Here is an 11,466-nt window from a genome sequence, read left to right on the forward strand (position 1 = left end):
ATAATTAGAAGGAATTTTGAACGTTGAAATCCGGCATAAAACTGCACAGAACAAGATAAAAATTCGTTCCGTTATCTGTTTTTATTTTTTTTATCAGCTGGAAAATTTTCCCCGAAGTGTTTTGACTCGTTTTTCCCTCATTTCACGCCATTGAAAAATGACGAAGGCACTCGATGCGTTTTCCACAGATAAAAATATTCAGATCAGTGCATCCTAAAATACACCGCGTGAAACGAAATCCAATAAAAAAAATTTATCGTCGGAGTTTCTTTTTGTTATCCGCGTGTTAAATTTTCGATAATTTCGTTACAGAAATTCTGTTTTCACCTTAAATTAATTCTTAAAAGTAAGTTCAATTCGTAATTAATTAATTTATACTTCATTCTGTTCGTTGTGCGAAGTTCGTCAACGTCTCTTGGTGCCGTGTTGTGACGATTCGCTGGTATCAAGAGATGCTTATCGAGCCAACGTTCTAATCATCTACGATTGTATTGAAATTGTGTGTTGATTGCAGAATAGTCTAAAAAATGACCAACAGCAAAGGTTACAGACGCGGTACCCGGGACTTGTTCGCCCGTAAATTCAGAAAACACGGAACTATCCCATTATCGAAATACCTCGAAGTATACAAAGTCGGTGACTTCGTCGATATCAAAGTAAGTGAACTGAAATCACGATTAATCAGAAAGTTGTGCTTTTCGAGTGCAGTATTTTCATATAGGATTTTTGTGTTTCTTTCGTAGGGTAATGGTGCCGTTCAAAAGGGTATGCCATACAAAGCTTACCACGGCAGAACCGGCAGAGTATTCAACGTAACGAAACACGCTCTCGGTGTTATTGTAAATAAACGCGTGAGAAATCGTATCATCCCGAAAAGGTAACCTAAACGTTTCATTCGTATCGATAAATAATTATTTATTTCATCGAGCTAATTGTGTATTACTACAATTTGTATTTCGTTACAGAATTAACGTCAGAATTGAACACGTAACTCATTCGAAATGCAGAGACGATTTTCTCAACCGTGTCAGAGATAATGGTAAAAGATTGAAAGCCGCCAAGAAAGCAGGAATTACCATCAGTTTAAAGCGAAAAGTAAGAATTTCGGATTGATTTTCTAATTAGTGAAGTGATTCGAATCTGGAAGTGATTGATTAATGATCGATTGTGATGTTCTTGTTTACAGCCCGAAGAACCAAAACCAGGTCACATCGTTAAGGGACAAGAACCTATTGTTTTGGCTCCTCTGCCGTATGAATTTATTGCTTAAATGTGTATTTTTAGCGAATAAAAGTTTTTACTAAAATAAGCGTCGGCTCATTTCACTTGTACGTAATTTTTTCATTACGTGTTTTCGCATTACTTGAATTTGAAAGCGTTCGTTGAACGGTAACACTGATATGCACGATGTGCGCCATCTACAGTGGATTTTCGTAACTAGAAACTTGCAATTACATGAATAATGGCCAGGCAACGAGTTGATTTATGGAGGTTATTTATTGTTATCGGTGATTAAATTTTGAGATGATAAAAAACGCGAATTTTCTGCATCATTTTTTGAAAATTTCTTCTCAACTCGATCAGTATGGAATGGTGAAGTTATTAGATTAATATGGAGTGTATAATAGTTGAAGATTTATTGTAAATATTGCTTTCAAGACTGATTTATTTTTACCATAATATGAAATTATCCAGAGCCGCACTACACATCAGTAACTGTATATTTAGAAACCATTATAATAAAAATGAGCTGGTAAGTGATAAATGATTCGTTGTTGAAGCTCCATGCATTCCTGTTTGATTAATATTCACTCATCTGTGCAGATAATAAGACGGTGCTTTAGCACCACATTCATTTGTAACCAAACCGACCAGACGAAACACCGGAAAGTTTGTAGTTCGGTTGCTGAAGCTATCAAAGATGTCAACAGCGGATCTACCATTCTATTCGGTGGTATGTTCTTAAATTTTGATCGTTCCTTTTCTTGAATTGTTCTACAATCGCCATTATCTTCGTAGGATTCGGTCTTTGCGGCATTCCGGAAAATCTAATCGCCGGATTACTGGCTACAGACATCGATAACCTAATCGCCGTCAGTAATAATGCCGGTGTGGACGATTTCGGTCTCGGTTTGCTCCTGAAGGCGAAAAAAATCAAACGAATGATATCCTCGTACGTAGGAGAAAATTCCGAATTCGAACAACAATACTTGAATGGCGAACTCGAGCTCGAATTTACTCCTCAGGTTGGTTCGATATTCGATGGCTCGTCGATTATAAATGGTGCGATTTCAAAGTGAATTGCGTCTAACGATTGTCTCATTTTTTTAGGGCACACTTGCCGAACGTATCAGAGCCGGAGGAGCCGGTATTCCTGCCTTTTATACGCCAACTGCATTGGGTACAATGGTACACGAAGGTGGTGTGCCTATCAAATACACGCCCGAAACTCACCATATCGAGAATGCCAGTCAATCTAAACCGAGTCAAATATTCAACGGAAAGGAGTTCGTTTTAGAGAGAGCCATTACGGGCGATTTTGCTTTCATCAAGGCGCATAAAGCTGATCCAGATGGGAATCTGGTGTTTAGGTTGGTTCATTTTGTATTTTCTCCTCTCCTCTGTTCTTCGTTGAGCTCTTCGAGAGTAGTGATTTAATAAACTAATTGTTATAACGATGTAGAAAAACAGCCAGAAATTTCAATCCGGTTATGTGCAAAGCTGCCAAAACGACGATAGTCGAAGTAGAAGAACTAGTCGATACCGGAGCTTTGGATCCAGATTTTATACACGTGCCAGGCATCTACGTAGACAGAATCGTCTTAGGTCAAAATTACGAAAAACGAATCGAAGTGAGTAGTATACTCGAGCGAGAATTACGTGCTCTTTGAAGCAGATTTATTCGATAGATGACCATTTTTTGTATGTTTCAGAGAGTGAAACTTCTCAAGAAAGATTCCAATTCGGTACTGTCTTCGACACCGGCTGCTCTGATGAGAGAAAGAATAGCCCGAAGAGCTGCCATCGAATTCCAAGACGGAATGTACGGTATCCTTTTTGATAAATGGCCTCGTGCCATAACCAATGAATAATATGTTTTTTTGTTTTGTTTTTTTTTACTCGAAGTGTTATTTTTAATCGCGAGATAAGCGTTATCGTGTTAGAAAGTCGTATATCTTGGGATGTTTTTTCTTTAACTCGCTTCTCAGTTAATCTCGGTATAGGTATTCCGGTTCTTACCAGTAACTACGTGCCGAACAACATGAAGGTCACTTTGCAAAGTGAAAATGGAGTATTGGGTCTTGGAGGATATCCCAAGTCACGCTCCGAAGTCGACGCTGATCTAATTAACGCCGGCAAAGAAACCGTTACGGTTATTCCAGGAGCTAGTTATTTCGGTAGCGATGAAAGTTTCGCTATGATTAGAGGGTATGTTCATTACTCTCTCCTCCCCCCTCTCTCCCTCTCATATGTTGTTTCATTCGAAGATGAAAATATGATTTTTCTTTCTGTTTTAGGGGACACGTAGATATTACTATTTTAGGGGCTATGGAGGTATCTCAATATGGCGATTTGGCCAATTGGATGATACCAGTAAGTAACCTTCTCTTCCGTTTTTATTTTCATTTTTTCGGTTCTATTTTTAATTTTGATTTCGATCTGTTTCAGGGTAAATTAGTTAAAGGTATGGGAGGAGCTATGGATCTAGTCTCAGCTCCTCGAACTAAAGTCATCGTCACTATGGAACACACGTCGAAAAGCGGTGAACATAAAATCATTCCCGCATGTACTTTACCACTAACTGGCAAAGGCTGCGTAGATATGATAATCACTGAAAAGGTACCCTCCTTCCTATCCTGCTCAACCTGAATTATCTTCTAAAATTCGGAGAACTAACGAAGTTAATTTTTTTTTTCAGGGAGTTTTCGAAGTAAATCGTGAATCCGGATTAAAGTTGATTGAAATCGCCGATGGTGTCGAATTACCCGATATCATCGTATCGACTGGATGCGAGTTTTCAGTTTGCGATGACTTGAAGCCAATGCAACAAATCGAAGTTCCAGCTTGAAACTGTTTTATTTATTTTTTGAAAATTATGTAATTTTGATTGTTTTAATAAACATTGTACGAAATAATCGAACGTTTCGTTGAATTTTACAGCGTTCCGAGAATATCGAACTGTGGATCGTGGATCAGCTGGGAGGGAAGAATGAAGAAATTTTGGAGTTATTTTTTTAGAGGTTCTTCAGGGTTTGTACTCTGATACTTTTCAAGTAACTGGGTCACTCGAGCTGTTGAAGGTAATATCTGGTTCCTTTTTCCAAATTTTGGTAATCAAAATTACTTTTTAAGTACGAGGTACAGAGTTCGATTTTGAAAAAATTTTATTTTGAATAAATTTGACATTTCTAGAGTTGCTCTTCTGGTGTTTCGATTAATGTAACGTTAGGTCTAGCTTCTAAGATGAGTTTATTACAAACGATTTCGTGTTCTTTTCGATAAAATGTGTTATTTAAAATAATTTTATATATTTTGCCGAGTTCATATTTGGAAATAATGGTGTTTTCTTTTTCTTTCACTTTAACTCGGGTCACCTCCTCCCATGCCTTGTTCATGCTTACAGCTTTCTTCTTGGCTATTCCAAATATCATATCCATTGAATTTGTGAAATTTGATAATATTTTGTGGCGTGTCTCGAGATTTTTTCTATCTTCGGTACTAATTTGTGTTGCCCATTGTACTAATCCGACAAAATTATAATCATGGCTAAGATCTGGAAGGAGGTTTTGTACGTAATAATGAGTATTTGCAAATGGTGATTTATGGTTTTTCTCAGCTTCGTTAATGTAGCTTCGTAATTTTGGAAATAATTTCACCAAATTATCCGTGATATTCTTTGAGTTAGACGAGGAGGGGAAAATATCACGATGTAACGTTTTCAAAGTTGATTTTAGCTCGACTCTCTTATTTTCGACATTATTGAATTTCTGTATTTCAGTGATTATTTCGAATAAAAGTTTAAAATCTTTTCTGACCCATTCACGTTCCTCCGGAGTTATACGAAAATATATCCAATGAATGTATATCGTCCACGTTTGTACGTTTGTAAACCGAACTTTTTGAATTGTGTTTGGTCGTTCTTTTCGTACTCTCCATATTTGTTCCAATATAATGTTATACGAGTTTTCTTTTCCTTTAAAATTAATGGCCAAGTCTTTTATGGTGTGTTGAATCTGAGGACATGCTAATAGGAAATCGGAAGTATGGAGATAATTTTGAACAAGTGTTACTCTACCGCGGAATACAGTGTAACATACATCCTTTATGTATTGATGCTGAAAATGAGTAGAATTGATACATTATACCTATGAAACAAAATTGTCAAGACTCAAGAGATATAAAGCAGTTGAATTTGAAACAATTAAATTACCTGATGCGGTTCCATTTCCTTTATACGAGCATCGTTTAGCTGGATTATTTTATCTATTTGCTTGATCATCATATCCTTTTGCTCAATCTCATTGGTGAACTTTAATTTTAGCTTTGATATATAATTACGTTGTTCGGCATTAAAATTTAAATGTGCAAGTGATTCTGAAACCGATGAGGCTGCTTTATGAGGATAAAAAAGTATTAGGGAAAAAACAGATACCATATTTGTGGCTCGCATAATCCAAGAAAGAGTTTTTTCTTCGACATCTACACAAATACCTATTAACTAGTGTTTCAAAGAGACTTTCGAGCATTCTTACAGCAATAGCTGATCATCTTATCTCTTATCTGCGCGAAGATTAATCAGCAGATATTCGGATATGATTAAAATGACTTAGAGTGGTGGAACAAAGAACACCTCAAAAAACCCTATTTCCCAATTTTCAGCTGCTCAAGTTGATTTTCCGATTTTTGGTGAACGTTTGAAGTTTTTTTTACCTACACAGGTTTGGAAATTTTTAGAATGAGCTAAGCAAAAGTTGGAAATTTTCTATTGATTTAATTCCACAAGGTCCTTCGAATTCACCAATTATTTTTTTGTTTCTCAAGTCAAATTGAAAAATCAAAGTCTTCAGTGAAGTGATCTCTTATCCCTTCTGTCTTCACAGTCTTAAAAACACATTACAGAAAGGAACAATAAGATAGTCGAACGTTTGGTTTCAACTTTTTTGGTTACCAAAGTTCTTTTATTTATCAATTTTTTTTTTATAAAATTCAATGTTTTCATGCATCTTGAAGCGAAAAAAAAAAACTTGGAATATCAATATGTAAAAAATTTACAAAAGTACCCTAAAAATAGCAAAAAATCTCACCTTTGTCTGAATCGTCAGAGTAGTCTCGCTTCTTGCTAAAAATTGTTGTCTTTTCTTCAGGGATGGAAACATGGAAAGCTAGCTGAAAGCTAAAAGCTGAAATCTGAGGAAGTTTGGGATTTTTGAAAGCTAAAGTTTTCTTTCTACTTTTTTACAATTTTATTCATTTAGTTCAGTTTATGTTTGAGTTCTTTTTTGATTTTCACATTTTACTTTTCTCAAGTTTCGGTTTTCTCGTGTTTTTTTTTCATTTTCCATTTTCCTTTCTATTCACCTCATTAAAAAAAAAAAAAAAAAAAAAAAGTGAAAAGCTAAAAGCTGAGGAAGTTTGAGCCAAAAGTTTAATCTTTCAGCTTCCCATCCATGCTTTTCTCAAGAAATTCCAGTAAGTCTCATTTTAAAAAAAAGAAGAAGTTACCCATACAAAAGTCTGGCTTTTCAATCGAAAAACCATATTTTTTGCCATTAGGTGATATCGACCAATAGATTCAAAATTATTGTTGCTATAGTGTGCTTTTTGTCAAAAAATTGTCAAAAATACTCGTTTTTTTTAAATTGACAAAAATTCTCGTTATTTCAACAGTTTTGCCAAAAACTGTCGTTTTTAGCATTAAAAAAAAATAATTAACTGATTTATCCTACAAATTATTTAAAAGTCTTGCTTTCTGCCAAAAATTGCTAGCAACAAGTCTCTTTTTTTCTTTAGCTAAAAAAACTCGTTAAAAAATGCGAAAAAATAATATAAATTCTGCCAAAAGTTGCTGCTTTTTGCTAGATTTTTTTTAAAACAAAAATTCAAATTCTTGCTTTTCAATCCAACAACATTGCTAAAGATTTGCCCCTCTTATCAAAAATTATCCAATAGTCACTTTACTTCTGCTAGAAATACCTAAAAGTATCACCTTTATGCCAATAATTCCGAAAAATTCGTGCGTTTTGTTGAAATTGTGAAATTCTTGCTTCAGAAGTCGCTTTTCTTCTGCCAAAAATTGCTCAAAAGTATCACTTTTTCGCCAGTGATTTCTAAAAATTCCTGCTTTTTGCTGAAATCGTAGAATTCTTGCTTTTTGCCAAAAATTCTCAAGAATTTGCGTTCGTCGTTTGCGCAAAAAATTCCAAACTCTTACTTTTTTCCAAAAATTTTCCCAACGTTTCTCTCTTTTTTTTTGCCAAAATCTCCAAAAAGCCTTCACTTCTGTTAAAATGGTAAATAAAAATATTTTGTTTTTTTGTCAGAAACTGAAAAAATTCCCACTTTTTTTGCCAAAAACTGCTTCAAAAGTCTGTCTTGTTTAGCAAGAAGTTTCAAAATAGTTCAAATTTTTAAAATTAGATACCAGGACATTTCAATTTGTAATGTTTTGGTTTTTTCTCGTTGATTTTTTTTTGCATTAAAAATGTTTTGCTTGCGTTTTGTTGCTTTTTTGAATTGGATTTTGCTTACTTTTGAAAAAAAAATTAAGTACGAGCCCTGCTATTACATTATGAAAAATATACGAAAAATTTCAAAATGATATGGTGCCATAGTGACGTGGATTTTTACCGAGCAAGGCGAATTGGAGGCTCATTTCAGACTACTATGGCAAGTGTCTGGAAAATTCATGTTACATATTTTGAAATTACATCCCAAAATTGGTAGCAATTAGTCACGTTTTGTATTTTTTTTTTTTTTTTACCATGATGGCAAGAATTGAGTACGAGCCATGGCCCTCCTAAAGACTGAAGATTTTTTTTTAATTATTACAGAATCGAGTGCCAAAAATGTCCTAGAGTATTTATTGGGATAAAATGAAACAATTTGCTCATATTTTTACTGCTTTTATGACAAAAATTAACCAGAAAACGATAACGAAATATAAAATGTACAATTTTACACGAGTTTAGAAATGATTTTTTAAAATGAGAAAACAATAAACATACGAATAAGGTTCAGACATGGAATGAAAAGCATTTAGGTACTTGTGGTTTTTAAAATGAAAATGAAGTAGAAAACAAGTTGGAAATTTTAAAATATTATAATTATTTTATTTGCACATAATATCAAATTTATAATAGGTCTAACGATGAGTTATTTTACTTTTTATTATTGTATTTTTTAAATTAAAACATTGATAATTTTAGGTTCTGCATCGAAGCATTTCACTATATCTTTAAATAGTAGGTATAATTAAAAGCTTTATAGGTCTGTTGATTGTCAGGTTATCCTTCATGTAAAAAAGTTCGAATCCGAACAATATCATCTATTAACTACACATTTATAGAATGAAATGAAAACGAATTATCAAATTACTTAGACACACGATCCTCCAATATTCGTCGCATAACTGGGGCACACGCAATTATTGCCCACCTTTATTTTTCCAATTGGGCAACTAAGTATTGGTTTAGGCTTATAGGTTCTGGACTGAAGCGCAGCAGCCCTTGGACCATCCTGCTCAGATAGTGGGTTCTGATTAACGTTCTCTGATGGAATCGTCTCATCTACCGGAACTGCAGGCTTAGCATTTGTTGGATTTAACAATAAAATAAAACATACGAATACAATAATTGTAAGCATTGAAAAATTCACGTTGAGTTTCATGATGAACAGATTGAATGGTAACTTGAACTTTATAAATGTTAGTTTAACGACGAATGAATGAGAAGCCTTGGGGAATGATAAAATTACTTATCTCGGAGCTCGACCCGTGTTGCACTGCTAAGTAGGTACCTACTTGCATAAATAATAAATTGGTCTATTATTAGGTCAACTTTTGATTTGTTTTAATTATTATTTGACATCATTTAATGCGGGGAATTTATATCGAAAGCGTTGATGCTGATAATAGGTGTACTTAGTATAATTATCTCTTATATGAGTTATATATTTTGCACCAGTTGTTTTGTTAAGATTTCATCAGAGAAAAACACAATTTTCCTAGAACTGATATTAGTGATATTTCAATATTTTATTTATTGTAAGGTGAGGATAATACATGACTTTAATTCAGAAAATTCTTTAATATATACTTAGCATTAGGTACTCAAAATACTTGATTAAAAAGTAATTTTAATCATTTGGATATTCGTAGTTAGTATGATTTTGTAGGGCTACCATTTATTTATTCACGCACCTACCTAATTAAGTGAATTATAAGGATGTAGGTACTTGCGGTTATTCACACGTCGAGGATATTTCCATCTGGTTTTAACGTTGTCGTTATGGCACAACGTAAAATATTCACACTTTCGGTTTGTTCTTCAATAATAGCTACATCCTGGCTAACATGACTATTCGAACCAAGCTCTTGTTCCACATCTTCGTGAATTTGATCATCCAAAGGTTTGGCAGCCATCAAATCCATTATAATATACAAATACATGAGAAACGCATAACAGTACAGGAAAATTCGCATGTTGATTTGAAATTCGCGAATAGATACGTATCAACATCAATGTAGGATGAATAATTGGTCAACGAGAAAATTTTAAATCAACTTGTACATTCTCGAAAGTGCAATTTAGTTATTTTTCAAGAGCCCACGCTTTGATGTTGGTTCTCAAATTTAATAAGGATGGGTTTATTAGTACCGATCTAACTTAACTTAGAATGTTATTATTCTACTCGAGTGTAAATCGTAATAAATTGAGAATGTTTCATCTCTTTCGTTAAGAACTTCGATAGGTACCTACCTAAGTATACTATAATTATATGAAAATACATTTTCGCAGAAATAGTGCGAATAGGATAGTAAAAGCTGAACTTCAAAGTTTCGTTTTTTGCCAAAAATTGTTGAAAAATTTCACTTTCTGCTTCAGATCACCCATTTAAAAAAAATTTTAAAAATGGTGGCCGTTTTGATTGACAGGTCAAACTAAATCGCAGATTTTGCGTTCCAACATAGGACTTGCACGAAATTTTTAAGACTGTACAAAAGTAGATCGAAATAGCAGGCAAAAATATATCACCTGACAAAATTTCAAGTGCTCAAGTGCCTTTTTCGATTTTTGGTGAATTTTTGAAAATCAAAAGGCCAAAAATTAAGGAAAAAATCAAAATTTTACCAAATTGACCAAGAAAGCTGAAATTTGGGATATACCCTATTTTCGACCTGCCAAATCGATTGGAAACTGTTTCAAACCATTTTGAGCAGTTCTGGAGCCTCCAGCACATTTTTGAAACTCGAAATTCCCACAAAATTTCATCAAATGGAGTTGGAAAGCCAAAATTCATTCTGCAAACTAATTGCAATGCGCTAAGAAATCGACTGCAGATGGATTTCAAGTCGTTTTGGAGTCTCCAGCGACTTTTTGAAAGTTACTGGAGCCTTCGGTAGATTTCTGAAACTTGAACTTTTCACAAAATCTCATCAAATGGAGATGAAGAGCCGAAATGTACTGTGCACTCCAATTTTAGCACTCTCTGAAGACGAGTTTAGGTGGGTTCAAGTCATTTTGAAGCCTCCAGCGACTTTTTTGAAAATTCCTGAAATCTCCAGCAGATTTTTGAAACTTGAAAATGGAGTTGGAAAACCGAAATTTCAGATTTGGATACAACTTCGTACGAACAAGAAAAACAGATTATGTGAAGGTGTGGTCTATCTTGAAAATTGAAGGGGCAAAATACTTTTTCAAAATCCAAGAACTAAAATCCAATTTTGACCATGGGGTTCGGTAGTAATTATGTACTTACTTTGGAAAATGAACAAAATTACCTATCATGACTTTTTGCCTAACTTGCAAATTGAAGGGACTACAAATGATTTTTTTTTCACTTCAAAAAAACGCGATGAAAAAATAAAAATAAATGCGGAAATGAAATACTATGTCAAAAAATAAACAAATTTTGTTACGATAATTTTTTTTTCTTACTCTATAATAAAGTTTTTGAAACTCAAATTTTGCCAATTTTATAAACTTTTTAGCGAATCCAAAAATTTTGAATTCCAAAAACTTTTTAAAGTCTGTCAAAATTGGATTTTAGTTCTTGGATTTTGAAAAAGTATTTTGCCCCTTCAATTTTCAAGATAGACCACACTTTCACATAATCTGTTTTTCTTGTTCGTACGAAGTTGTATCCAAAATCTGAAATATCGGTTTTTTAACTCCATTTTCAAGTTTCAAAAATCTGCTGGAGATTTCAGGAATTTTCAAAAAAGTCGCTGGAGGCTTCAAAATGACT

General features: G+C 33.9%; 3 protein-coding genes across 3 annotated transcripts; 2 read left to right on the forward strand and 1 right to left on the reverse strand.

Annotated features, from left to right (window-relative positions):
* The first annotated feature begins 187 nt into the window (after nt 1–187).
* Nucleotides 188–1,309, forward strand: RpL21 (ribosomal protein L21). The gene is made up of 5 exons (XM_065348320.1): nt 188–346; nt 515–656; nt 744–877; nt 966–1,095; nt 1,187–1,309. Exons 2-5 carry the CDS (start codon nt 528–530, stop codon nt 1,268–1,270), a joined length of 477 nt encoding a protein of 158 aa, XP_065204392.1. The 5' UTR covers nt 188–346; nt 515–527; the 3' UTR covers nt 1,271–1,309.
* A 196-nt stretch (nt 1,310–1,505) lies between these two features.
* SCOT (Succinyl-CoA:3-ketoacid CoA transferase) lies at nt 1,506–4,136 on the forward strand. The gene is made up of 10 exons (XM_065348118.1): nt 1,506–1,753; nt 1,825–1,954; nt 2,020–2,246; nt 2,332–2,591; nt 2,684–2,852; nt 2,934–3,048; nt 3,210–3,429; nt 3,519–3,594; nt 3,670–3,840; nt 3,920–4,136. The coding sequence occupies exons 1-10, from the start codon at nt 1,682–1,684 to the stop codon at nt 4,067–4,069; spliced, it is 1,590 nt and encodes a 529-aa protein (XP_065204190.1). The 5' UTR covers nt 1,506–1,681; the 3' UTR covers nt 4,070–4,136.
* On the reverse strand, nt 3,937–5,815 carry LOC135834320 (uncharacterized). The gene is made up of 2 exons (XM_065348210.1): nt 5,432–5,815; nt 3,937–5,336 (listed from the first exon to the last, which is right to left on the reverse strand). The coding sequence occupies exons 1-2, from the start codon at nt 5,669–5,671 to the stop codon at nt 4,410–4,412; spliced, it is 1,167 nt and encodes a 388-aa protein (XP_065204282.1). The 5' UTR covers nt 5,672–5,815; the 3' UTR covers nt 3,937–4,409.
* Nucleotides 5,816–11,466: the final 5,651 nt, after the last annotated feature.

This window comes from Planococcus citri, chromosome 1, assembly GCF_950023065.1.
Source record: "Planococcus citri chromosome 1, ihPlaCitr1.1, whole genome shotgun sequence".
Classification (NCBI taxonomy): domain Eukaryota; kingdom Metazoa; phylum Arthropoda; class Insecta; order Hemiptera; family Pseudococcidae; genus Planococcus; species Planococcus citri.